Source organism: Ambystoma mexicanum, chromosome 1p (assembly GCF_040938575.1).
Source record: "Ambystoma mexicanum isolate Mex_15411 chromosome 1p, UKY_AmexF1_1, whole genome shotgun sequence".
NCBI lineage: Eukaryota > Metazoa > Chordata > Amphibia > Caudata > Ambystomatidae > Ambystoma > Ambystoma mexicanum.
The window spans coordinates 275,315,708-275,343,218 of NC_090921.1; the positions used below are offsets into that span (position 1 = coordinate 275,315,708).

A 27,511-nucleotide genomic window follows, 5' to 3' on the forward strand; every position below is an offset into this window, starting at 1 on the left:
GGGAGGTTGTGAAAAGGTTTGTGATTCCACATTGGAGTGAGGACTTCTACTTAAGGCGGAATTGGGGCAATTCAAGGATTTCACTTTTAGTTATTGAACCCGTGAAGCACCAACCTTATTCTGTCTAGATGATTTCCCATGACATGTTCTTTTGGTAGTTAGATGGGAATGACTTGTACATTGATAATATTCAATTAGGTATCTGGGAATGATTTGACTTTCATCCTAAGAAGAAGATGAATACTTTGTCTCTCCTAGCAGAGTCACCACCGCCACCCCCTGATGGGCATCCCCTCCTTCCCAGCCCCCGCTGTCGGGGAGATTTATCATTTTCATGCTACATCCCCTCTCCTAGTGAGACCCCAGCACTGTTTGCTGGACTTCTGGACCTTTTTCTTTCAATCCTGAATGAGTGGAGCTCCTAAAGGCATCTGTGTTTTACTACTGCAACACACCTCTCCCTATGGGCAGTGTTGCCGGGGACCCTTAGGGTCCTCCTTTAATATTCTTTTTATATATCCTCAAGTAACTACAGTACTTAGGGATAGAGAGATACTTCGTATTTCTCCCAAAGCTCTATAGTATGAGAGATTGGCACACACCACCTTCAGTGGAGTGCCAATGGGATACTTTTACCTTCCCTCTGCTCCAGTGACTTTTTCGGCACGTAGACAGTTGCCTAGTTATGGCTGGTGGCAGTGGACGTGTTCTACTAACTATTGTGCATTTTTTATACTGCAGGCTATGTCCATAGCCCTGGTAGTGCATAATAGGGGCACCCAAGTACCAACTTTGGACCTCCCTTCTTTTTTTGCCTTTACTAACGTGGTTGTTCTTTGTTAGCCCTTCTTCTGCCATTCTGGGAGGGGAAGGTCTGCGTGTGTTTTTGACTTGGCAGGAACCAGTAGGTATACCCGCCTAGGCTCCCTAGTGTTTCTGGGCAGTCACAAAGTGGGGGAGGAGTCTCCCACCCCCTTGTCCTTTGTCTGCCAGAGTGCCTGAATAGGACCATCTCCCACATGGGGTCTGGCTGTCCTAGTTGGACAGCCAAACGCCCCTTTCTGTAAAATGCGAAGGGAGATTGCAGAGGAGTGTGTGCTGGAACTGTATGAAAGGTGTGGCTTCTGGAGTGTAAAGCAAGTCGACCACAGGAAACAGAAGTAGCCGAAGAAGATGACCAGAGACGCCTACAGACCCTTTGCAAGACCGTGAAGCGACCACTGCTGTCCTGACCCTGTTTTCTATGTGATAGACGAGCTCTGAAGAGGACAACTCCTTCCCTTTGGCTGGTGGAAACAACCAGTCCCAGGACTAACTTTGATACGAGAAATCTCCTGAGGTCCTTGGCGCTTCCAGAGCTGCAGAACCCCAATACCCGGAGACCTGCTGGCCATTTCGAGTGCATCGTCGTGGAAAGGCTGAATCTTTCCAAATCTGTGCTGAGCCCGTAAGGACACTCCAGAGATCCAATCCAACTCGCCCAGACCCTCTCACCAGAGTGTGGGACTGCAGGAAGCAAAGACGATTAACTGGAAGATCTGCTTCCTTTGTTTGTACTGCTGAAAAAGCGTCAAAACCGTAGAGTGAACCAAGAGGTTGCTGAAAGTCGTGCTACAGGTCCTCCCTCGAGACTGCTGCTGAGAGACACACCGCCATTGTCCTGCCTTTCGTCACCAGACCAAGGAATCCGGAGGTCTGGTCCAGAGCTCCCACATCATGGAGGAGCAAACACAAACACTTTCTTCTAACCAAAGGTACTGTGGGGAAAAAGGTATTGCTTACCTGATTCCAAGAAGTTTCTCCAGAGCACTGGAGTGCACATAGAGGTGTCCAGGCCAACCCCCTCTTATACCAAGTTGCTGCTTGTGTCCCCTTCTCAAGTCTATTTTTAGGTCTCCTTTGTTAGTAGCTAACTTGCTGCTTCAATAACTTTAGACATTGGAAGAAATCCGCTGGAACTCTTCATTCTTCGCTGTTTGTCAAGACTTCAACCCCTCTCCGAACTGCCTTTAGCTAGAGTGCATGTTTGTAAAGAGTTGCCAGGTGAATAAAGCCTCTCTAGAACTTTGATCTAAGAGCATGTTGCACTAACCACTTATTTTCCTCCCCTTTAAGTGACTAGAACAGGGTTGCAAAGTAAATGCATTACTGTATCACCTGTTGAAAACCGCACACAATGACCTTGTCTTTTCCCTTTCTAACGTTGCTACAAATGGAACCGCGAGCAAACACAAAAGTGAAAGTGCCCTTTGTAGTGTATTATCTAGTATTCCTAAGTGTACTACCGTAAATGTCTGAAGTATTTAAAGTGATTTTGGTGTAAATATAATAAATGTATATCTTTTTATATAACTATATAAGTGCTTCTTTGTTGTGCCCATCTAAGATTCAGAGTACTTACCTACAGCTCACATCTTCCTCTTAAGATCAGCCTGACTTCCCTGCCACACTACCAAGGCCCTGAGCTAGTACAGACTGATACTAAGAGTTGGAGATCTACAAACCACTGGGATAGTGTATTAAAGTTTTACTGCCAGTAGGACTTTTGGAAAACTTCCTCCAACGGTTTATACAGCAAGCTTCTTAGGTGGGAAGTGCCAGAGAGTCTCTGAACCCGAAACCAAGGACAAGGCACTCCTCTGCTTTGATCCGTCTGCCTTGAAGGACGACACAAACCCAGTGAAGAAGCTGGGAGAAGTGCATCGCCAAGCATCTACCGACGACCACCATGATCACATTTTTGAGCCAGTCGAGACCCTCGAGCTGCAACTGACTGTTACACCGCAGTTGCTTAAAGCCATCTCAGACGTCACGACCAGTGCTTCAGAACTGCCAACCAGCACTGAGGCAATGATTCCTGACCCTGAGCCATCCGTCCAGCCTCGCTCGCCGAACCGGTTGATACTGGCAGCTGTCTATGGTTCTGTCCACCTGGTCCTTCTCTGAAGGCCACTAGTGACATTTTACAACCCATTGCTCCCTTTGTGGTGAAACCAAGTATCCTTGAACTCTTGCGATTATTTACTATTCTGACCACCCTCCTGTCAGTATCCAGAGTGCATCCCTTTTCCTTCTTTGAAACTGCCTGCCCTCTGCATTCCTTTACAGGGCAGGTTGTATTTCATAGTTTTGCCAGAACTGTCTGTTGTTGTGATAATGTTAAAGTAGATATGTGTATTCAACAGTCCCTTTTATCAGGTAATTATTGTATTTTCACTGTGTTGCAACTAACCAACGATAAGCCTGCCGTTGGACAGGGAGGTTTATAATTTTCTTGTGTTTCCAATGTGTTCTGATCCCTTTTGGTGTACTAGAGGTATGGGGATGATTGATGGTTTAGAAATAGTTATCCCTGCACCACTGGTGCCCTGTACATTGATTCGTCACAGTAACTTGTGTAAAACTCCCCCACGCCCTTTCCTCCCCCACGCCCTTTCCTCCCCCACGCCCTTTCCTCCCCCACGCCCTTTCCTCCCCCACGCCCTTTCCTCCCCCACGCCCTTTCCTCCCCCACGCCCTTTCCTCCCCCACGCCCTTTCCTCCCCCACGCCCTTTCCTCCCCCACAACTTTTCCTCTCCCCCATTCTTTCCTCTCCCCCGCTCTGTCCTCTCTTCCACTCTTTCCTCTCTCCCACTTTTTCCTCTCCCCCTTTCCTCTACACCCCCCTATTTCCTCTACACCCCCCTCATTCCTCTACCCCCATCTATATACATTTTAAGTATGCTTCCCTTTAGTAGTTGTAACTTATATTCAGCAGTAAAACAAGTGGCTCTCTTCATAGATTTGTATGAAGTGCCTCTTGCTGTCCATTTAAGGAGTACTGAGAATGTTGGAAGTTCGGCCAGAAAATCATATTGGTGTTTCTCTTTTTATCCAAAGTATATTGGATAACACTTTGCTGGCAAGATTATTGATCATTGAGCCCACATAGGTCATCAAGGTTAAAGAGAATGGAGCAGGAACTTGACTTAAATTGTTTCATGAGAAAATTATTTTAAGAGTGTGTAATGTAACAAAATGTATAAAGCGCTAAACTATGGCTCGAAGGCATCTAGGAGCTAGAAACAGCTGGTGAGATGGAGCCACTATAGCAGAAGGAAAGAGACGAGAATAAACTAAAAACGATATGTCTTCAGAGATTTCCGGAAACCTAAGTGGTTGCTCACCTCCCGTACTAAGTATTGCTTACCCCATTGACCAACTGACGATCTAACGTAGAATCTAGTTAATATTAAAGGATATTTGTACTGCGCACTATCCCCACCAGAGTGGTGCCCTGGCGCTCTGGCAGATCTGAAACAAAAGGGGGGTAGGTTAGGCGTGTTAGTAGGACAAAGTTTGGATGAAGAGCGAGGGAGCTGTGAAGTACTGTTGGCAGTTTCAGTTTGGTTAACACTGTTCACTGAACATATTGGTGTGGTATTCGGTTCTGAGTCTGTTGTGTGGGGGTCTGTGTCGTGTGTTTGTTGTCACAGTGTGGTGAAGTGCATGCGGGGTGCTGCAGTTTTAAGAGGTGTGGTTGTGTTTGGTTAGAGTGTGAGAGGTGTGCGAGGAGTGGTGAGGTTTTCTTTTTGTCGTTTTTTGGGGTTGGTTAGTAGCCTTGTTAGGAGAAATGCACACTCTATTGTGTCTCCTTTGTGATTTAGACAAGGGTGTTACCTTTCAGTGATTAAGTTTCAGCATGATAAGGCTGTCTCATCTCTTGTCATTATGCTAAGTCAGCTACTCTGTGTTTCCATCTTTGTATTTGGCCACCCCTTTATCCCAGTTTGTCGTTGCTGCAATCTAGCCCTTTTGGATCGATTTACTTGCGAACTACGCCCATACCCTACACCCTTTCTGAGTGGGTAAGGTTGTTGGTAGTGTTAGGCATGTTTGCTCTTGTTCTATCCTCATGGGGTTGTCGCTTGCGTTCTGTTCCATTTAGCATAGTCTCTCTTGTTCTTGTAGGAGTCGCTCGTAGGTGTTGTCTGTGCCATCATACATTCTGTCAGTCTGTTCTTTGTTTCCTGTTTGCTTTGGTTTTAGTTTCAATTTAGTTCCAAGGTATTGAAGAGCCAGGTTTTAGAAGTTTTCTAAATTTTAGGCGGTCGTTGGTGTTTCTTATTTCTTTCGGGAGGTTGTTTCACGTTTTTGCAGCTAGGTGGGAGAAAGAGGAGCCCCCTAGTTTTTTCCTGGCGTATGGTTTTGGTTCCAGGCGGATTTTATTGCTTCATCTGAGGAGTCTCATTAGCTTGTAGATTGTTTGCATGCGTTGTAATTCCTTCAGGAGGTGTTCCAGCATCCCAAAGTAGAAGCTGTTTGCGTAGTCTATTCTTGACATGATTAGGACGACGATTGTCAGTGTTTTGTGGGTGGAGAGGAAAGGTAGGATTCTTCTTGTTGAGTGAAGGAGGAAGAAGCATTTCTTAATTCTCGCGATTACTTGTGGTTCTATGGTTAGAGCGTTCTCAATTAGGACTCCCAGGTTTTTTACTAAATTAGATGGTGTGAGCGCGGTTCCCAGTTGCATCGGCCAGGGAATGTAGGTGTTGATCTCTTGATATTTGGATATAATCATGATTTCTGTCTTTCCTGGATTGATTTTTAAGTTGTTAGCGTTAATCTAGTCATAGATTTCTTTTAGATATTCTAATAGGGTTGAGTGATTGGCTTGTGTATCTTTGATTTTTGTCAATGATTTGAGTGTCGTCTGTGTAGTTGTAGCATGTAATGTTTTTTTTTTTAACATCCTGATCAACAGAGTCTGGTAGATGGTGAAGTATAGTGGTGATAGTGAGGATCCGTGTGGTACTCCAGTTGTTAACTTGTGTAGTAGATGTGAAGGGTTTTATCCATACAGTCTCTGTTCTGTCTGGTAGGAATGATTTAATTAAGACTAGTGCCATGTAAGTTGTACCTAGATCTTTTGATTAGGGTGCCATGGCTTACTGTGTCGAAAGCTGCTGAGAGGTCGAGCAGAATCAGAGCCGAGGTTGTATTAGTGTCTGCATTTGTTTTTAGGTTGTCCCAGATGGATCGTAGTGCCGATTCTGTTCCTCTTGCGGGTCTGATGCTGACTTGTGCTTTGTCTAGCAACTGGTGTTTTTCTACATGTTCTTGGGTTGGTTTGTATACGTATGTTTCCAGTAGTTTTGCCGGGTAGGGAATGTTTGTAATCGGTCTGTAGTTGGAGAGGTCTTCCACATCGCCACTTGTGTTTTTTAGAAGTAGTTTAAGATATGCTAATTTGAACGATCATGGTACAGTCCCTCTTGTGAGTGACAGATTCAAGAGATTTCTGTAATATTCTGATGGCGTTCCTTGTGCGAGGATTGATTTGCAGATGTCGGGGGCAGGGATCCATGGGTGATCCTGCTTTCTTGCTGTGTTTTACCAGCTTGACGAATGTCTCTACTGATATGTCCGGGAAGTTTTGGAGTTTGTGCTGTGCCTCCTTGTCAGGTCCGGTTGGTTGAGTGTTAGGGTTGGTTGCTCTGCTTTGTATGATTTGTCGGATGTCGTTGATTTTGTTTTTGTAATGGGATGCCAAGTTGTTGCATAGTTTCTGTGAGGGTATTGGAGTGTTGTCTCAACCTGGTGGGGTTCTCATTTTGTTTATGATGTTGAACATTTCTTTTTGTGTGTTGGTGGCATTGGTGATTCTCTCATCATAATGCCTTTTCTTTGCCTTTTGAATTTCCTTCTTATACGATCGGATTTGTCTCTCGAACTGGGTTTTCTTATGTTGGTCGTATTCTTTCCTTCATTCTAATTCCAGCTTCTTGTTGTTCTTTTTCATGGTGCTTAGTAGTGGGGTGAACCTTTTTGCCATTGCTGTTTTTCTTTAGGGGGTAAATAGTTTTTCCAGGAAGATGTTTTTGATTCTATCAGCAATCCATTTGTGGAGTAGCTTCATTTTCCCATCTAGGTCTGCCTTCTCCAGTTCTGCTGTTGAAGGTTTGAGCATCTCCAGTTGTTCTATTAGGTTTCTTGCTTTGACGGTTTTCCAGTTTCTTTTTGTGGTGTTTGAGTGGCTGGATGCTGACTTTGGTTGGTAGTGTGATCATGAATGGAATGATGTGATGGTCGCTTCAAAGTATTTGAATCGGTGGTGCAGTGGTGAAGTTTGTTCTTGGCAAAGATTGCGTCAAGGGTGTGTCCTGCCGAGCGTGTTGCCCCTTTGACCAGCTGTTGTAGTTTCATAGTTGTTAGCTGCACGATTATTGAGTTGTGAGAGTTGGCGTGTTTTTCTTCGAACCATATGTTGACGTCCCCCAGGATGATCAGATGCTCATGTTGGATGGCTATATTGGAGACGGCTTCTATGAAGTTGTCGACGAAGGTTGATTCGTATGTCGTTGGTCTGTAAACCAGTATGAATTTAATGTTTGTTTTTGGATGATGTTTAGAGGTTAGTCTGTTTTTACTTTCAGGTGATCTTTGAATGCTATTGCGCTGCCTCCTCCTTTTATATTTTTTATTTATAACTGAGGGCATTTAAAGTTGGTGGGGAGGCAGCTTTGGAGTGTGATTTTGTAGTTGTTGTCCAGCCATGTTTCTTTGATGAATAGGATGGCGATACCGTTGTCAGAGAAGGTCGAAGATCTCGGAGTGTTCTGACATGGATCTTGCATGACTGGTGTTTTTAGGTTTCCTTCCAAGTCGATCTCTAGTTGAGTTGTTTGTACAGTTGTGTATGTGTCGTTGAAATGCTCTTCTAGGTTCACTCTTGGGTTTTTGTTTTCATCAGGTTCCTCTTCTAAATTTTGTGGCTGTTGAGGGGAGGGTCCTCTTGTTTTGGTGATGTAAGGGGTTACGGCGTTGATTATGTTCTTGTTACCTCTTGCTTTGTCCGTTCTTCTGCGTGGTTGTGTTTGGTTGTTGGTCGTTCCTAATTTGTACGTTGGGTTGGTGCGTTCCGGTGAGTGGTTTTTGCAAGGTATGGTGTTAGGTATAGGGATTTCTCTCTTCTCTCGGCGCTGGTTCTGTTATCTTTCTCGTCAGTGGGAGTGTGTTCTGCAGTTGTGAGTCTTCGGTGGTGTTCAGTTGGGTTTGTTCTTTCTGCTCTTTGTCTTTCCTTTTGTCCAATTCGTTTTCGTTGCATTTTGAGTTATTTGGCGTTTGTGGTCTTGGTAATGTGTTTCGTTTATGTTTCTTTTGGGTTTCCTTGGGGTTGAGGTTACGGTTGCTGGGGCGGTAGCCCTCGTGCACTGCTTTATTGGCTGGCTCGTTTTGTTATGAGCATACGGTTGCACACGCTTTTCTGGTTGGTTTTGTTCGGTTCGCTGTTGCAGAGTCGGTCTTTTGTGCTTTTGGTCTGGCTGTCTTGTGGTGTTGGACTGGGTGTGAGGGATTGTCTGATACAAGCTTGGGCTCTGTCTTTTGTGGGTGGTCTAGTCTCGTTATATCACTAGTGAGTCGAAGCACTTAACACTGTTTAAGTGAATCACTTGGTTAGTGGAGGGTTCAGAGGGTTGATCAGCCCAGATATTAAGGTCACCTAAAATGGTGAACCGAGTATGCCATAAAAAGAGCTCCGCTCATAGATTAAGCAAATCCATGCATGCAGTTGAGCCCCTGATTGCCATTAACAAACCATAGAAAAACTCTTTGGATGACCTTTACTTTTAATCACTATTTTTCTTAGATGAACTGTCGCAGAAACTGAAGCCTTTGGGTGAGCAAGAGCGAGCGGTTCTCCTGGAACTGAAGAGGAAGGATTGTGAGAAGCAAGGGCTAGAGTTTGATGGAAAGATCCATGCCTGGGACATGCGCTACTACATGAATCAAGTGGAAGAGACCATGTACAATGTAGACCAGAACGTGCTGAAGGAGTACTTTCCTATGGAGGTGGTCACATCTGGCTTACTCGGCATCTACCAGCAGTTGCTGGGCTTAACCTTTCAACTGGAGAAGGGAGGCCCTGTGTGGCATGAAGATGTCGCACTGTATTCCGTGAGGGATGCCACACTGGGTCAGCTCATCGGCAGGTTTTACCTGGACTTGCATCCAAGGTAAGGCTCCAGAGTTTTAGAATTTGCCAAGTTTTTAGATAATGCTGTGAATTGCTTTTTCCCAGATCACCTCTTAACATATATATACACTGGTGCTGGCGTGATGCATGTGAATGTCACTTGGAGACTGCCTATGTCTTTGACTTGTCGGGAGTTGCATGTGCTTGAATATACTAAAGGTCTCGATCCAGGAAGCTCAAGAGGGATGCTGCTTGTTCCTCTAATCCAATAAAACTGGCGCATAGAACAGAATTGGAAACCTATCTGCCTGGTAGTATCTTGAGGGACGTAAGGGATTGTTGTATACTCTCTTTTTGATATTAAGTTATGCGCACATTCTTGGAACCCGGCTCTCTGTATTTGTTTCAATGTATTAAATGGGGCTTGGACAGATTCTCAATAGTTGTGACAGGACTAAACAATATGCTAGTTGAAGAGGTGCTGGTTTAGACATTCTGGAACAGGGAACAGTATTTTTTGTTGTTTTTTTAAAAAAAATAATAATTTGTATATGGTTTACAAAAGAAACCTTTACAAAGAGTTAAAAAAAGAAAACATTAATTACAGCTAAATTTCATGTATACAAACAGTTTTTTTAAGGTAATACATTAAAAACATAGATCCAATTTCCAGGTAGTAAAAATCGACACATTTTAAAAGATTCAGTGCAATTTAGAATTCAGCATAGTAATTTAGAATATAAAATACACAATACATCTTCAAATAACTGATAAACAACTTTTACCAGAGATATCACAGAAATTGAAAATTTCATATAGACAGGCATAATCAGGAAAGGGGGGCGTACAAATCTAGAGCTTTAATAAAACCCGCCACAGCAAGCCCATCCTTAATATTAGTAATAGCAAGACACTGTGACCAGATAATATTATCAGCCCCCAATTGACCCAGTGTGTTAAATCGAGCTAAATATTTGTCCCTTAGACTTTTCAAAGCAGTGCATTCTAGAAAGAGATGCCGAGAGGACTCAATCACCCCCGAAGTTTTACAGAAGCGGCAGGTAGGGTATAAATCGGAAAACTCCTTCCTTTTATGTAGGACTTCCCTGGTGGGAAGGAGATTCCATCGGAGTTTGAGGAGAAGTGAACGGTAATATTGATTAGGGAATTGAGTCAAAATAAGACAGCAGGCCTCTTTTCTTATGATCAAATTGTAGGTCACTGAGAGATGGATAGGAATGCAGTTTTTCCAGTGTATTGGTCCAGTCATGACTAAATAGACACTCCTTAACCTTATTGGGATTCGATAACAAAGTATCCCTATCAGTGGAAATATCTGACAGGGTCTTGTCACAGAGATCACTGAATGTATTGAGATATAGATTACGATCCATAGGTCCCTGTGAGAGAATCATTTGACCCACATCAACGTAGAGGGTATCCGGTTTGGGAAAGAGCAAAGCTGAGAAAAGAGTAAGGACTCTCCAGAGAATCCTGGCTCGCAGTGAAACTAGCCCTAGTTCGTATCTTATGGCCACTATTGGAATAGAATTCAGCAGTTTCAAAATTTTCCTCCAATAAATACCCTCAAGAGAATCCCAAAAAGTCAAAAGTGGCAAATAGTGGAGTTCCATTCCATAAAGGAGCTTTGGGGTAACCTTTCCTTTAAAAAAACCTACTACAGGTTTAATGCAGAACATGAAATATTTATTGTCTAATCTTATGGATTGGGATATGAGCGGGAACAGTTTGTGTCTAAGAAATAGTCTTAGTTCAATCGCCGACAGTTGGGCCAGAATAAGAAATCCCAAATAGACTTGTGTGCTCTGATGATATTTTCACCACCTATTTTCGATACTTTGTTATTCCCTTTTCTCCCCTTTGAAAGGACCATGGTTGGGGTTTTGCTCGGGTTAATCTTCAGCCCATTAAGAATGGCATATTCTTCGAATTTGCAGATGAGCCTCTGCAAACCAACTTTGGTGTGATCGAAGAGAAGAAAATCATCGGCATATGCCAACCATGAGAGCCTGAGATCCCCCAATTTAGCACTCACCATGCCTGTATTTCCCAGAAAATCACCCACATCTGCCATATAAAGGATAAAAAGACAGGGAGCTAAAGAGCAACCCTGTCGCACCCCAATACGGGTCCTTATCCTTCTAGAAAGAGTTCCTGCCAAATCGATCCTAATATGGACCCCGAGTTCTCATACATTGCCATGATAAGAGTTAGAAGACCAGCCGGAATACCCCATTTGGTTAACTTTTCCCAGAGTCTTGACCTGATTACCAAATCGAAAGCATTTGACAAATCGATGGAAGCAACATAGAGAGAACCGTCATATTTATCCCAGGTAGAGCTTTGTAGGGCAGTAATAATGAGGCCGTTGAGATTAGTTGAATGGCCAACCCTGAAACCTGTTTGTTGTTTCGGGAGAATATGATTTTCCTTAATCCAGACGTTAAGGTGGGAAAGAAGCATAGAAGCAAAAAGCTTGCAGTCCGCATCAATAAGAGAGATAGGTCTGTAATTTTGGACCAAGGTACGTAGACCTCTCTTAAAAATGGGAACAATATGAGCGGTCTGCCAGCTAATGGGTACATTCCCAGAATGAACAACATCTTGAAAAAGTAAGGAGAGGAGGTTGGCCCAGAGTTCTGGTTCAGCTTTGAATGTGTTGTTAGTTAGGCCATTAGGCCCCGGAGCCCTAGATTTCTTAGCTTTAGAAATAAGTCCAAATGCAGTCTCAAAATCAATTACAGGCTTCCAGGAATCCTTTGACACATTCTTCCCCAAAAGACATAATTCTAATCCCTCTCCCCCTGTATCAAACAATTCAGTGTAATGCTCTACCCATTGAACCTCTGGGATAGCATTCAACTGATCGGCCTCCGCCACATCATCTAGGCTGGACAAAGTAACCCAGAATGCCCTCAGGTCTCTTTTCATTAGTACTGCAAGCATATGCTCCGCATCGTTTTGTAGCATAATAGCTTTTCTTGACTTGCAGTAATTTTTATATTTTTGGCGGATGGCTTTAATTTTTATTTTTTTATCATCCCACTCAGTGTCTATAGCTTGTACACCTCTAATAAGTTTCTGAGTGTGGGCCTTTTCAATAGCCAGCTCTAGGTCAAATCTATGAGGATGAAATTTTTTGGAGACGTCCTTCCTAAGCAGACCATAAATACTGCTATGAAGAGCATTAAGAAAACTGTCAAAGTAGACTGTATTGAAAACTGCTAATTTCCAAGAGAAAGAGGTATGATTGAAGGAAGAAATCGGTTTACGGTTAAGTAAACTGATTTGTAGGTGACCAACGTACCCCTGTCCCTTGTCCCACAGTTTGGAGATGGCATGGCCCCACAGCGGGCAGAAACTTCATGGGAAAGGGACAGAGAAATGAAACCCGCAGAATACCATGGTCACTCCATGGGTTGAAAAAGACCTCGACTTCGGACGAAAGAGAAGTCAGGTAATGATCTACATAGACCTAGTCTAAAGTAGATGTTGACAGGGATCTACGCCATGTAGGACAAGGTGAGTAGGTAGCATCATAGTAGCCATTGAGACAAATTAGACCAACCGAATCCAAAGCAAGATTCCAAAGACGACCCCATACAAATTTCAGACCTAGGCGAGAGTCATCCTCCATAGCCAATCCCAAATCATCATATTTGGATTCAGAAGAGATGGAGCAATCGGAGTTAAGATCACCAGCCAGAATCAATTTCCCCCTAGGGTGCAGAGATCTCCAAGAAAGAAGCGTATCCGTCAGTCTTTGCAGAAACGGCTCAAGTGCAGCTATACCCTTGTGCCAATATACATTAATCAAAAGGAGACTAACCATTTGATCAAGAGAAGTAACCTCCAGAACCAAGATGCCAAAGGGCATATCCGGGAGAACCTTATTCCTAAAACCAAAGGAGGTTCTAATTCCTATAAGAAGGCCCCCAGAAGCCCTCCCTCCCAGACTAGGTTTAGCATTTTGAGAGTAGATATCAAATCCATCTAGAACGGGAATTGAAAGCATCCAGGTTTCCTGTAGAAAAAAACAGTATGAAGCCCTAATCATAGTTACAGTGTCCAAATTCGTATAGAGATGAGAATTACCTCTGGAATTCCAGGATAGAAACACAAAGCTATTCAAAGGGAGAACCTTAGTAGGAAGTTCAGAGTGATTAGGAAAGTACTCATTTCCACATACCTGCGGTAACCTGGGCCCAGTTTCGAGTATTTCCATTGAATCTGGGCGTAAATTGCCTCCGTTGAGCTGTGGAGCTCTTTCCGGATGATATACCATAGTTAGGTTTCCCCTGTACTCTTCACCCCCTCCATTATTACTGGAAAACCGAGTGGAGTCTAGTAGGTTTGCTTCAAAACCAAGCTGCTTTAACCCTTCCCTGTGCCCCATAATCAGTTCCAATACCACTCTTGAGTTAAGAACAATATTACTCACATCTACCCGACCCTGAATAGGAAAAAAGATACTATCCATATCATAGCTAGAGATGAGTGAAAGCGAGGGTAATTGATGGAAAATTTTTAAAATATTACCACGCTTAAGACAAATTTGCATATCTTGACCCCAGAGACTGGTAAACTGCAAAATATCAAGAAGATCTTTCGCCTCTGCTGGTTGAGGTAGAGAATCAGTAATCTTTTTAGTGAACTGAGTTAAAGAGTCAACCTCCAAATCAGTGCCCCTTGCACTCCTTAATATGGTCCTGTTTTGGATTACGTTTGGACCCACAGGGAATCTTTCACACGATTTGAAAGAATTACTGTAATGGACGAAATCAGGCCCAGGACGAGCACTTTCACGGCCCTTAACAGGGCCAACACTTGACATACTTGAATGAACTAAATTAAGAGAGTTGGGTGCATAGGGACCCCCCGCTGGAAGGACTCCCATATCACAATCCCTCATTGTAGGCTCAATATTGGCAGGATCAACCTCAAACGAAAGAAAGGTGGGGATCCAAAGATAAAGAAGGAATAGGTGGAGCCCCATCCTGAGGTGGGATTATAATTGAATTAGACACCACCCCATTAGCAATTTTAGGAACAAGTAGCTCCTGGAATAAATGTTTAACCATATCAATATTGACCAAGTTTGCCGCAGTCGGAGAAAAAGTGATCTCTGGATGGAGCGGGTCTACCCCAGGTATAGAGTTACATGGTATAATTAAAGTTTCTACGGCTGAGGAGGAATCCTGCGGCTTGATAACCGTATTGGTGTTCGATTCAACTGAAGCGTTGGTAGAAGTCGGCTCTGGTAAAGTTGAAACTATTGTCGGAGGGCTAGAGACCGAAATGTCTACAACCCCCACAATATTAGGCCCCACTACTGGAGGGACAGTATTAATGGTGATAGAACCGTCTACCAAAGCGTCAGGTGGGCTAGATAGAGCTGGCGTAATAGGAAGTGAATTGACTATGACCGGAATGGCCACCATATTAGGAATAGAGGTCACAGAAACCGCTGATTCAACACGGTTCCCAGTCCCCTTGGAAGCAAGAGAAAGGGTTGTAGGAGCCAAAGTATTTGCCAAAGATAGATTTGTAAAAAATTGGTTAGTAAATGAAGTCATATTTTTCAAATTCTTCTGATTTTTAGTTTTCTTTATTTGCTGATTAAGTTTTTTTTTCTTTCCTATGCAAAGAAAACCTTTTTGAAGTATCATTTCTTTAGAAAGGTCAATAGGATCAGATGGATTCTCCAAATTGGGAACGGATATAGGATCTACTGAAGAGGTGACATAAACTCCCTTAAGTGGAGCGGGCAACTCTAGAGTCATCCCTACGGGGGGGTAGACCCTGAGGAAAAGAATTAAGAGGATAACCGGTGGACCCCTCTTGAACTTTCTCCTCTATTCATTCCGTAATTACTTTTATATGAGGGATAGGGAGTTTTACCTCCATACCAAAAGCCTCTCGCACACCCTCAGAGGTCATTGGAGGAATCATAGGTGGATGATCAAAAATATCCTGATCCGAACATCGGGGGTCAGTGGTACCCAAACCCATATCTAGAACTACCCCTTGTGTACTCGACGTTTTCCCATTGAAAACTTTTTTAACCAAATCGGCATCAGCAATTGGCTGGTTAGAAAGGATGGGATGGTCTTCCTTGATAATTTTGACTAACTCTTCAAAACTATCAAGGCCCTCTAACCTGGAATAGATTTCAGAGAGTAGAAAAGAGTGTGATCTAACCTCTGACCATATGTTGTCATACAGGCCAACAAAGGAACTCAAAACCATATTCAGAGCAGAGAGTGTAGGTTGAGAAAGTTTTATTCTGTCATCCGCCTCTTTAAGAGTATGATGCAGGATAGACTCGCTGCCATGATCTTTTTTTAAGTCTGGAAGTAGAGCCCTTTCTCTCAACCAGTTTTGTTTTTCTGTATACTCATCAATAAAGTTGATGAGATCAGAAGGAGAGCCCACATAGGAATCATCACAAATTTGCTGGGTGACATCATTTGTATTGTTAGAGTAGAGACCCAGATGGCTCTCAGCGATAGCCTTATCAGCACATTCTATGATACTAATATCATCAATATCATGAGCTAGGGGATCTTCAATCTCTAGTTTCTTAGCTACATCTACTAGATGAGTATGGCCCCTATTGGAATTGAATGTAAAGATTTAACAAGGGTGCTAGTTGCAGTCCTCTTTCCCAGAAAATTTGATTTTTTTTTTTCCCTCGGATAGGTTTACCTTGGGTACCCAAATTAGATTTTATTTCAGAGGTGAGATTAGAAGGTTTATTAATTGGAGTTTTAAACACAATGGATTTCACTATAGGAGTATTGGGAATTCCAGCGAGGTTAGCAGAAAGATTGACATAAATAGAGCAGGTATGGTTTGCACCCCTGACAGAGGAATAATCCTCCGGCGAAAATTTGATGGAAGGAGTACCACCGTTCCTATTACCCACGGGGGGGAAAGTAGATGGTCAACAGCCTCTTTTGTCACAACCAGAGATTCTGTAGCATGAGCTGCAGATTCATCCACCATGACGGGCGGTAGAGGCGGCCTAGGCTGTGATTGAGCAGGTGTTGAAAGCACAATGTTATCAGATTATTGTTAGTGATCCATTGGCCCTTGGTAGACTACCGATTCCTCGAGATTAGAGGCTATGGTAGCTGCTAGACGCTCTTCCTGTGCATCTATGGAAATATCTTGTTTTCCATTAAAGATGCAACTATTATAGGCTGGTGTACGTGGAATAATACCCATAGCATTCAGTACCTCAGACCTATCTCTATCTCTGTGTGTTACCCGGGGCAGCAGGAATGGAATTACCTGGTAGAATACTGACTGGCAAAGCAGAGGGGAGACCCCCTTTAGCAGAAAGGGTAAAATAAGAGAAGCCTCCATATATGCCCGGCTACGAAATCCCTTACGTGTCATTCAGACAAAACAGAAACCCAAAAGAGAGTAAGGGAACTTGAGAGATGAAAGTGAATAAACTTAAGAAAAAAAGTGGCAAAACCTCAAAGACTGAGTTTCGATATGTAGCAATTACAATAGAGAAGAAAATGGCATATAAAACAGTCTTTGAAATAGCAAACATTAATATCTAAAATATTGCACTGAATACAAGAAGCAGCTTCAAACAAATCTAACACTGCCCCAGAAGCACTCTTAAGTAAAAATGCAGATAGAAATGGATCTATGTCCGGCAGAAAGGAAATTATAAGTACAAGTATGATATAAAAAAAATCTTGTGTTAAAAAATGTCCTTTATTCCAACATGGGCAAGTAATGGGATTTAGAAGTAGCTTCATTCATCAGCGAAACCCAATGGTGCACTCAGTCTCAGGGTAGGGAACGCCCGACAGCTTATGGAGCTGCCAAAGTCCGACTCTCCACCCCTAACCCTGAGAACTGGAGATGGTAGTGCAAGATAGGTAACAGCTTAGGACCCCGGGCCCGAGTTACTCACAGGTCACAGCCAAACAGCAAAACAGCAGCTCCAGCCCTTACTGCCTCCAGGGCTTAACGCAGCACGGGCGGTTGTGTGCAGGATAAGAGCCTCCTTACGAGGTCACGTGATGCGGTCACGGGAAGAGAAGCTCCGCCTTCCTTCCATCGGAGCAGCAAGAGCAGGGGGCTCGCAGTGCTGCCTTAGAGTGTGTGCAAGTTCACAGGCTGAAAGCAAGTAAGTGTCACCAGCGCTAAAGAAATGCTCCTTCTCAATGCCGCACGGGCGGCTGTGTGCAGGATAAGAGCCTCTTTACGAGGTCACGTGATGCGGTCACGTGAAGAGAAGCTCCGCCTTCCTTCCCTCGGAGCAGCAAGAGCAGGGGGCTCGCAGTGCTGCCTTAGAGCGTGTGCAAGTTCACAGGCTGAAAGCAATTAAGTGTCACCAGCGCTAAAGAAATGCTCCTTCTCAACGCCGCACGGGCGGCTGTGTGCAGGATAAGAGCCTCCTTACGAGGTCACGTGATGCAGTCACGTGAAGAGAAGCTCCGCCTTCCTTCCCTCGGAGCAGCAAGAGCAGGGGGCTCGCAGTGCTGCCTTGGAGCCTTAGAGCATGTGCAAGTTCACAGGCTGAAAGCAAATATTAAGTGTCACCAGCGCTAAAGAAATGCTCCTTCTCAACGCCGCATGGGCGGCTGTGTGCGGGATAAGAGCCTCCTTACGAGGTCACGTGATGCGGTCATGTGAAGAGAAGCTCCGCCTTCCTTCCCTCGGAGCAGCAAGAGCAGGGGGCTCGCAGTGCTGCCTTGGAGCCTCAGAGCGTGCGCAAGTTCACAAGCTGAAAGCAAATATTAAGTGTCACCAGCGCTAAAGAAATGCTCCTACATTGGTATTGGAACTGTATTGGTATGCTGTGTCTTAGAATTGCTAGGAGGCAGAGGATGGAAGATAGTTTTAGATAGAATTGCTAGGATGGCAGTTGAGCAAAAAGAATATGGCATGAAGAATGAGGGTATCACACAGTATTAATTTTTCATGGATAATTAAAATAAGCGTGAATGTGCATCATCACAAAACCTGTAGCAGAAGTCAAACCTACCGTGTGCATTATTGTACGTAGCTTCATACAATTGCTATGAATTAAATGGAGAAAAGTCACTTGCCATGTATGTGGCACGTGTGTGTTTCATTAAACAAAATAACAAATAAGCCCTTTGTTTTTTCAAAAGTGAGTTGCAATAGTAGGGATGCACTAGCATCCACCGACCCATATGGTCCATGAGAAGCACTGTCTTCTCATGGATAAACGGCGGGCATCTGAAGCATTTCGAGACGACGCAAGCATTTGGGAAACCAGTGTTTTCTTATGGAAATGATGTATGACGTCGGGCATCCAACGTAAAAGAATATAAAAACTGCTAAAACAATATGGCACCCGTTTTGAGACACACACGGGACGCCTCCAGAAGCCCAAAAGGGACGGCGCGGGGAATTAAAGACTATTATGTGAATAGAACTTTGAGTTATTTTGATTTAAGATGGAGAACAATTAGGATGAAAATTACAAGTTTGTCCAATTTTGTTGAAGGCAAAATCATCTTCAGCATCGTCATCATTGGAGGCAACTGCATCAAATATGAATATTGAAAGCCACCTTGAAGCATAAGTTTACATGGGTATGTCAGACCACACAGTTTAGTTTGAAGCTATGATAAAAGATATGAGTGGGACATGCCCATATTGAATATACTTGTCTTTTTGCATTTTTGTTGCTGTTATTGTTTAGTGATAGTAACCAGGAGAAAGATGCCCGTGCATGTGGGTAATTAAATTCGAGGGCCAGAAAAATGTAATACCTTTTGAGTGAAGGGGCTAATATGAAACTCTAAAAGGTTGGTTTCTGAATCGCTTATATTTTGAGAATAGAGTCTGATTATCAGGGTGAAGGACACGGTGGCATGTATAATAGACTAATATGGGCTAATCTATATGGGAGCACCTTTCACTCCTGATCTGCACCTTGCACAGTATGCAGCAACTTGTAGGTTGTTAATATCCAATGGGACATTTTCCATTGGAGACCTCATTATTTTGACATGCACTGCAATGCATTTGAAGACTAATTTGTTTTCAATATCAAGGTCTCTTGTTTTTAAAAACATTGTTGTTCCTAAATTGCAAAATACAAATTAATCTTATTTTTCCTTTGTGTTATGACTGTTGTCTGTTTTTTTTCTTCCCTCTAACCCTGCCCGTACTTTTGTATTTCCTCTCATTTTTTATTGTGAGTTTGTCCTTTTGCACGATGAACATAGTTATTGTAATATGCGTATGTGTAACTCATTCAATGTAATTGTCTGGCTTGACAATTTGGATTGCGAAAATTGATACTTTTTGTTGGATATGTGTACCATTTGACAATATGGGTACATGTTTTTTTATCTTATTTATTTTTTTATTTTACATTTATAAAGCGCTCACACAGCCCGAAGGCATCGAGGCGCTGTTACAGGAATTGTTTGTTTTTCTTAGTTGCGTATTTTTTTTGTCTTAGTTACGTATTTATAACGCGCTTAAACACCCAGAGGTTTCTAAGCGCGGACCCGGGGATCGAACCTGTTGTTGCTTCGTGTTGTCTTGCTTCCAAGACGCGCACGCTGCCGCTGAGCTATCCTCCCGGGATGTTGATATGACAATGTATCTATGTACAGTATTTTGAGTTATGACAATTGGGGAAATAACCCCCATGGTGACTTGTTTATTTAAAAATTATAATATATGTATGTGTGTTTGATACAGCCCTGCAGAAGGCCTAGACGTGTCCGAACTACTTTTTGTCTTAAGAGGAATATATAAACTATGATTGTCAAGCAATTAGTGTCAGACTGGTCATTTATATAGAATTGAGATTTTAGGAAGTTTATTTGGCTGCAGACTGCTTGGGTACACCATTAACTATCTCACAGACACACTGTAAACAAGGTACATACAGAGACTGTGGAGGAGTTCCTTTTAGCAGGAGCTCCTTTTAGCAGCTGAGACTTATCACTCTTACTCCTTTTCAGGGAAGGAAAATATGGGCACGCTGCCTGCTTTGGTCTTCAGCCTGGATGCTTGTTGCCAGACGGTACAAGACAGATCTCTGTAGCTGCAATGGTTGCCAACTTTACCAAACCGACACCAGATGCTCCTTCGCTACTTCAGCATGATGAGGTGGAGACCTACTTCCATGAGTTTGGACATGTGATGCACCAGCTGTGCTCGCAGGTAAGGATACATGCAGTGACTGAGCTCTGCCATTGTTTGGTGGTTAATTTCTTTCCATGCCACTGCTGCTGCTGTTTGCTCTCCATCATTAGAGGATGGTTTTCAAAGAAGGTTGCATGGTTCATAGCCTGTCTAATAATAGTTTCCCAAGAGGCACTCTGGAGCCATAGGTACAAAAGAAGCCCTTGCATGTTCATTATCGGGAATTCCAGAGGTAAATAGCAGTACAAGTGCTGGAAAGATTTTCTTTTTGCAACTTCCTATCCATAGATTTAGAAGGGACACTCTATTTGTTTGGTTTGAACCCTGCCTTGACTTCTTGGAGGCGAGTAAAGCCGTATGCTTTACTTCCCTTGCCTGTTTTGCGCATTCATTTGGGGGAACTGACTATTCCCTAAGACGCAGTACTGAGAGACTGTCTTTCTTTATGAATTCTTGTATTGTTACAATTGCACACATTTATTTTTTTATTTAATTTATTTCTATAGCGCTGGAACTTGGCCCATAGGCCTAGAAGCGCTGGGACTGACTAACTCACAAAAAACATACAGAGAAGGATAGGCTGGAATCAACAGCGGGAGGGAGGTCATTCCAAGAGAATAGTTTTCTGTTTATGATTGAAGGTTGTCCAGGAGGGGCAGGACTTCAAATCAGGGGGGGGGGGGGAGTGTATTCCACATCACCTTACAGTGCAGTTAAGACATTTTGTATCCTTTATAGAATGGCTTTTTGGTTACTTTTACGGTGTCCATGGGACAAGCTGGTGTCAGATGCAATATTTTTACAGTTTTTCATGACTTTTTTGTGCACTTTTGCATTTACCGCAAATGGCTATTAAAGGTGGCTATCACCTAATCTGGCCTGCCGTGAGACTTTCCTTTTTCACTATTCTTTTGCCATATTGTTTTTTGGCCTTCTCAAGTCTGGAAATGCCTTATATGGAAACCCCTTTCCTGGGGAAAGCTGAGACTTTTGCGGGCTAAGGGGCATTGTGTTTGCCAGCGCCAGAGACTAGTCCCAATCCAAATCTCTGGTGCCAGAATGTCTGTTGCTGGGCACATGCAGTGACCAGTGGGTATCCATGATTGCATAGCCACTGGCTGTTTGAAAGGTGCAGATCTTTACCATTCGTGGGCTTGGGCTTGCGCCAGGCCTGAATCTTGGATGAAAGGAGGACTCCTACAACTGTTCATCAGATAACTGTTGGTGCGAAGAAGACTACCAGATGAGCAGCCCACTGCAGCTGACCAGCATTGTCTCTAGTGTTTTCCCGGTGAAGACCTGCTCCTGTGCTTTCATCGCAAAAAGGCCTCCATTGGTACTTTGACCCGTGGACCTGTGGGAACAACCAGTCTCAACCCTTGCTAGATGATCCGTGCCTGCTAAGCCATCGGAAGTGTCCCTGGACCAAACTGTGAACTGACCAGCTCTCACCTGGGCTGCAGCCATTGCCATTCCGAACAGAGCCTTGGAACTTTAGAGATCTTTAGCTTGTGCCACAAGTCGCCTGCTCCTGCATTTGCAGCCACCTCACTCCAAGGCAAGCTGTGCTTGGCCTGCTTGTGTGTTCGCTGCTCGCTGCTGTTCTATTGCCTGCTGCCACCTGACCGTGGTGTCATTTAATGAATCTTGTCGTCTTTGTGTGCCCGCGGTGTCCCGTTGCCATCTGTCCATTAGAGGTTTTCGCCTGTCTTCATTTGGGTCTTGTACTGGAAGCTGTGTGGAAATGATTGCTAAGCACCGCGCTCCGATAGAAATTAAATCATGCGAAACAAAGTATGTCTAGACGACCCTCGTGAAAGTAACCAAAACTGAGGAACAAACCTACAGCCAAGTCTGGAAATCCACAAATGGTATCTGGAGAACTGAGCCAGGGGTACATACCTGTTGACCCCCCTCGCACCCAACCTCCCTGTCTCCCATAGGGTAGCAAGGGTGTACTGTTCTGAACCTAGCTCTCTCTTACCTGACCTTTGGTGTGGAACCTGGATTAAGGATTCATCCCTTGGCCTATCCTAGTGTGCTGAATTGAGTTGAGTGTAATCTGAACTTTACTTGAACGTTATCTAACTTTGTAACTCGTTCATATCCACTGCCACTACAAATCTCTGTAAAACCTACCTGAAGATTGAACACTTTGGAACTAGTGGCTTTGGGCATAAGGCCCCAAACCACTTTAGGGTAGGTCTTTGAGAGTTAGGGGAGCAGTGTTGTGATTATTCTGAGTAGTACTGTCTATTTCGATGCATCAGGCTACTCACTTGTGTTCTACTGGTCATTGAATCAAATGCCATTCTATCTCTCCAAAAGGTGAATGTATAGATATAAAGCTTTGGTCTGACAATATTTACCTAGACATTTCTGGCTTGGAGTGTTAAAGGCCTAATAATAAATAATTTTACTTATCTGAGTAAAATTTACTGGTGTTGCTCTATGTGGTCTCATAGTAGCCCTAGACCACACTTGCACTCTTCCTGAAATTAAGCCTTGCTGGTCTGCTACCTCACCTTGATTGGGTTTGGCTAACCTCTGTGTCTTCCCTGTTTACAATAACAGGGTGACCTCCTAAAATCCTCCCACCAGGGTTGATTTTGGAACTCTATTTTCACAATGAGCATAGCGACAGCCCACCATGACATGCATCGCTCAGCCGCTGCATTACAACTTAAACTCTTGGAACTCATCCACTCATCCACATCCCACGGTCAACATTTTGCTCACCAGCAACACTATCGGCCAACATGATCTGCCCCATCAGTGATCATTTGTGGTGTGTGTATATATATTTCTGATGTTTGTTAATCTGCTTAGAATCACATGCTGTGCATAGGTCCGACTTCCAGTGGTCACTGCGGAGTATTGCATTTTGTTTTTCGTAGTCGAAAAGGGGACGTCGACAAGGCGTATCTGTAACACTATCCCTATAGTGACGTGCGTTGTACCCATAATCCCTCACGCGTCGAGGTCCCTCAGATTGTTTTTTTCCGCCCAGCTTCTGGTCGCCTTACGCGGAGCTCCTAGAGAGACATTGCTAATACTTACTACGGACCTCGGTCCTTAATTATACTGATTATATTGTTAAAGATTCCTCCCCTCGACGTTAGCTGTGAAGCTGTTTCTCCGCCGAGCAAGTTTTCGACGGAGGGGAAGAGACGGAGGAGATCCTTCGGCGCTGCCGAACACATGGCCTGGCCTCGCCGGCCAACATACAGTAGGGAGAGTGGGGGTTCGAACTTTATCTTCTCTTTGAGAATGTCTTTCTTTCTCCCCTATCTTTCCCTTGGGGTTGTTATCACCAGTTATTATTGCCTCAGCTATGGAGAGGACACCTTTTAAGTTTTGCCCACGCTGTAGGGGCAACTACACTTGGAAGGACAAACACAAGCTCTGTAATTGTTGCTTGCCCCTCGATCATAAAGAGGACAGCTGCGCGGCCTGTAAGCTCTTGAAACCAAGAACTCTTAAAGAACGCAAAGTTAAGAGGTGGGCGGACTACGCTATGTCGAAGTCAGTTTCCTCACCCGCCGCCGCTGTTACAGAAAGTGACGAGGAGGGTGATAACTCGACGTCCGTTACGGAAGTCATTAACCCCCAGAAGGAGCGCTCGCGCTCCTCGACGTCCGTCCCCGGCCCCGACGGGCTCGGCTCACGCCCTGCTTATGGGGATGAACACCCCGGCGACAAGGACGCACACAGACCACATAGGCCTAAGCACACAACCCACGGCTCTTCTTCGTCGAAGACGAAGGATCAATCAGCGCCGAAGGGGACGCAGGGCACTCCGGCGTCTACCTCAGGCCATAAGGGTCTCAAGCCCCACCCGCAAACGCAGCCGCGACCAGCGATTGGGCTTTCATCAAACGCGGGCGCTACCCCAAAATCATCTGACGTAACGCTCCATAGAGCGGCCGTCGAGGAACAACGCGTAACACAGGCAACGTCGACACCAGAGTCCTCTACTGACAAACTCGTTGTCGAGAGCCTGGCGAGAATTGTTTCCGAAGACAAACGTAAGCGGACGACGAAAAAAAACGTCGAATACCGCACAAAAAGCTATGGAAATGCCGAAAAAGCACAAGAGTAGCCAGGAACTGCCCCCTTCATCTAAGGGCACTTCTGAACTACCGGAGGGCTTTTCAGAGGGCGACGGAAACCGTTCTTCGATGCTGTGGGAGCGTTCTAAGCGTTTTGAAGGTGAAAACACTGATTTCCCCCCTCTAGACTATTCAGGGGTCCCCCATGAGACCCTTGAAAGACTCCATTCTTGTATGGAGAAAATGGAAAGGTTTTTGGGAAACCAAAACCCACCCACACCCAAAAGACCAAGAGAATGGCCCCTGGATGACCCTAGAGTCAAGATTCCTAGGCTGTTTCCCCCTTCTACAGATGTATATGACCTCACTGAAGAGGAGCAATACTTCCAGGAAGATGAGGAATGTTTGGGTGGAGAGGAAGAACTTGAGGAAGAGGGGTTTGGAGAAGATCCTTACACTAGTGCAGGAGCTTTCGAAGAAGATACAGCTACCTCGCAGCCCTGGCAATCCCCATCAGTGCAGCCTTGGCAATCCCCATCAGTGCACTCAGACCCTGATGCCTTTTACCCTTCTCCTCCCAAGGATTCACCTATTGGAAACACCTCTCCCATAGATGACCAACCTTCACTTAATGCACTATTGCGCAAGGCAGCAGCGCATTTTGAAATAGACACAGGGGAGACTCTTCCTGACATAGACTTTGTAGAGAAAGTTATTAAAGAAAAAGCCCCTGTTAGTCAGTCTATTCCGCTCCTGGCTTCTATAAAGAGAAGAATAACTCCTTCCCTTTCCAATCCGGCCTTAGTCAGATGGGTCAACCCGCGGATAGAAAAGCTCTTCAGCCCTTCGTCCTCTGACCCTTTGTACATCAGAGGCCATTCTATTCCGGACTCCCTCGTGGTTACTAATACAAGAAAAAGAGCAGGGGTACCACTATCCACTAGTGAGGGACCGCCTGACAAAGAGGGCAAAAAGCTCTATGCTCTGGGGAAGAGAATCACGACGTCCGCCGCCTTTTCAACTAGGATTGCAAATAACAATTCCCTACTAGCTAGCTACGCAGATGCACAGTGGAGCAAGCTGCGCAGCGAAGCAGAGGACGCACCAGAACCCCTGTGTTCACGCCTGTTAGCTACAATCTCAGAGGGAACTCTTGTAAACCAGGGCATCGTAAAGAACTCCTTAGATGCCGCAGAGACGGCTGGCCGTTCCCTGGTTCAGGGAATACTTCTCAAACGCCATGTCTGGCTGCGCAATTCGGGGTTTAAGCCGGAAACACAGGCTTCCCTGATAAATAAGCCCATAGAACAAACACATCTGTTTGGGAAAGCAGTTGATGAGGCCCTAGAACATGTGAAGAAAGAGTTTGATACCATCAAAACTCTTGTCCAAATTTCTAGGCCCCCTAACAGACGCGGCTATGGCAATAGATGCTCCTTTCGTGGCCAACGCCAGCAGCAAAACCAACAGCAATTTTACTCTGCTACCAACTGGCCCTCTAACCAGGGTAACAACACCCAGTTCAGTCAAAGAGGCCAACGCCGTGGCAGAGGAAGAGGTCGCGGCTTCAGCCCCAAAGGTTCCACGCCCAATAACAACAAATGGCCCGAAGATTCGGGTCCCCTCCCATGCATCACCGGTTGGGGGCCGGCTAACATCGTTCCTTTCAGCATGGGAGGGAATATCGTCAGAGCGCTGGGTATTATCCACCATAGCCCACGGATACTACATCGAATTCAACGGTTCCCCGAAGTACAGACCCCCACGGAACCGACGCATGACACCGGAACACCTCACCATTCTTCTTCAAGAAGTAGAAGAGCTACTGAAAAAAGAAGCTATAGAGGCTGTTCCCCTATCTCAGGTAACAGAAGGTATTGATTCAGTGTACTTCCTTGTACCCAAAAAGGACTTAACCATGCGCCCTGTATTAGATCTGCGCCCAGCGAACAAGTTTGTCAAACTCCAAAAGTTTCGTATGGTGACCTTGCAGGAAGTAATCCCACTGTTATCACAAGGGTATTACATGACAACACTAGACATGAAAGATGCATACTTTCATATTTTAATGTTGCCAGCGCACAGAAAATACCTCCGGTTCAAGATAGAGAACAAACACTACCAGTTCAGAGTACTACCCTTCGGGATAGCATCTGCACCAAGGGTATTCACGAAAGTACTGGCAGTGGCAGCGGCCCACCTGCGCAGGTTATCCATCCCGGTATACCCTTACCTCGACGATTGGCTCATAACAGGGGATTCTTACGAAACATGCTTCTCCAATACCCAAAAGACTGTAGACCTTTTGTTCCAACTGGGCTGCTCCATCAACGAAAAGAAGTCCAGCTTAGACCCCAGCCAAATCAAACAATTCCTAGGGGCTCTAATTCGAACAAAGGACGGCCTCGTCTTCCCCTCCAACGAGATGGTCCAAAACATGCTGTTTCAGATCCCCCATTATGTTGCAGGTCGAGAGGTGACGGTACGCAAAGCAATGCGCTTGCTAGGGATGATGGCGTCATGTATTTATTTGGTACCTCACGCGCGCCTGCGCATGCGCCCAATGCAAGAGTGGCTCAACAGCCAGTGGTGTCAGGCCAGCGGACAATGGGACGATCTAGTGGTGGTCTCGCAGGCCTTGGTTCTCTCTCTACGGTGGTGGACAAAAGAAAACCTGTTATTAGGGAAAACTTTTGCCACACCCGCAGTGGAAGCCACTCTAACCACAGACGCATCCCTTACAGGATGGGGGGCTCACCTATCCCATCAGACTGCTCACGGAGAGTGGACTCCGAGCTTAGCATCCAAGCATATAAACCTGCTGGAACTACTAGCGGTGTTCAAAGCACTGAAAGCCTTTCAGGAACACCTACAAGGGAAGACAGTGATGGTCCTCACAGACAGCACCACAGCCATGTACTACCTCAACAAGCAAGGGGGCACTCACTCTCCAGGACTGTCCAAGCTGTCCCAGAACATCTGGAAGTGGGCTCTCAAACACAACATGTTCCTACTATCACAACATGTACCAGGGGAACTCAATCTGCTAGCAGACAAACTCAGCAGAGACTTCCCCCTGCCCGTAGAGTACGAATGGCGGTTACAAGAAGACATCGTCTTCGACGTCTTCACACAGTGGGGTTTCCCAGAAATAGACCTGTTCGCAACTCTGGAAAACTCTCAATGCCAAGATTACGCCTCCAGGTACCCCCAGAACCAGTCCAAGGGGAACGGTCTATCGATTCCATGGTCAGGGAAATTTGTTTACGCTTTTCCCCCGACTCCCCTTCTCAACAAGATAGTGCACAAGATGCA

General features: G+C 44.7%; 1 protein-coding gene across 2 annotated transcripts in view; it reads left to right on the forward strand.

The window, feature by feature from the left end:
- Positions 1 to 27,511, forward strand: part of THOP1 (thimet oligopeptidase 1) — a 295,527-nt gene that overhangs the window by 220,935 nt on the left and 47,081 nt on the right. For both annotated transcript variants that reach the window (XM_069646651.1, XM_069646654.1), the window contains exons 8-9: positions 8,631 to 8,997; positions 19,961 to 20,162. In XM_069646651.1, the coding sequence (XP_069502752.1) occupies positions 8,631 to 8,997; positions 19,961 to 20,162 (569 nt within the window). The remainder of the gene's footprint in view (positions 1 to 8,630; positions 8,998 to 19,960; positions 20,163 to 27,511) is intronic.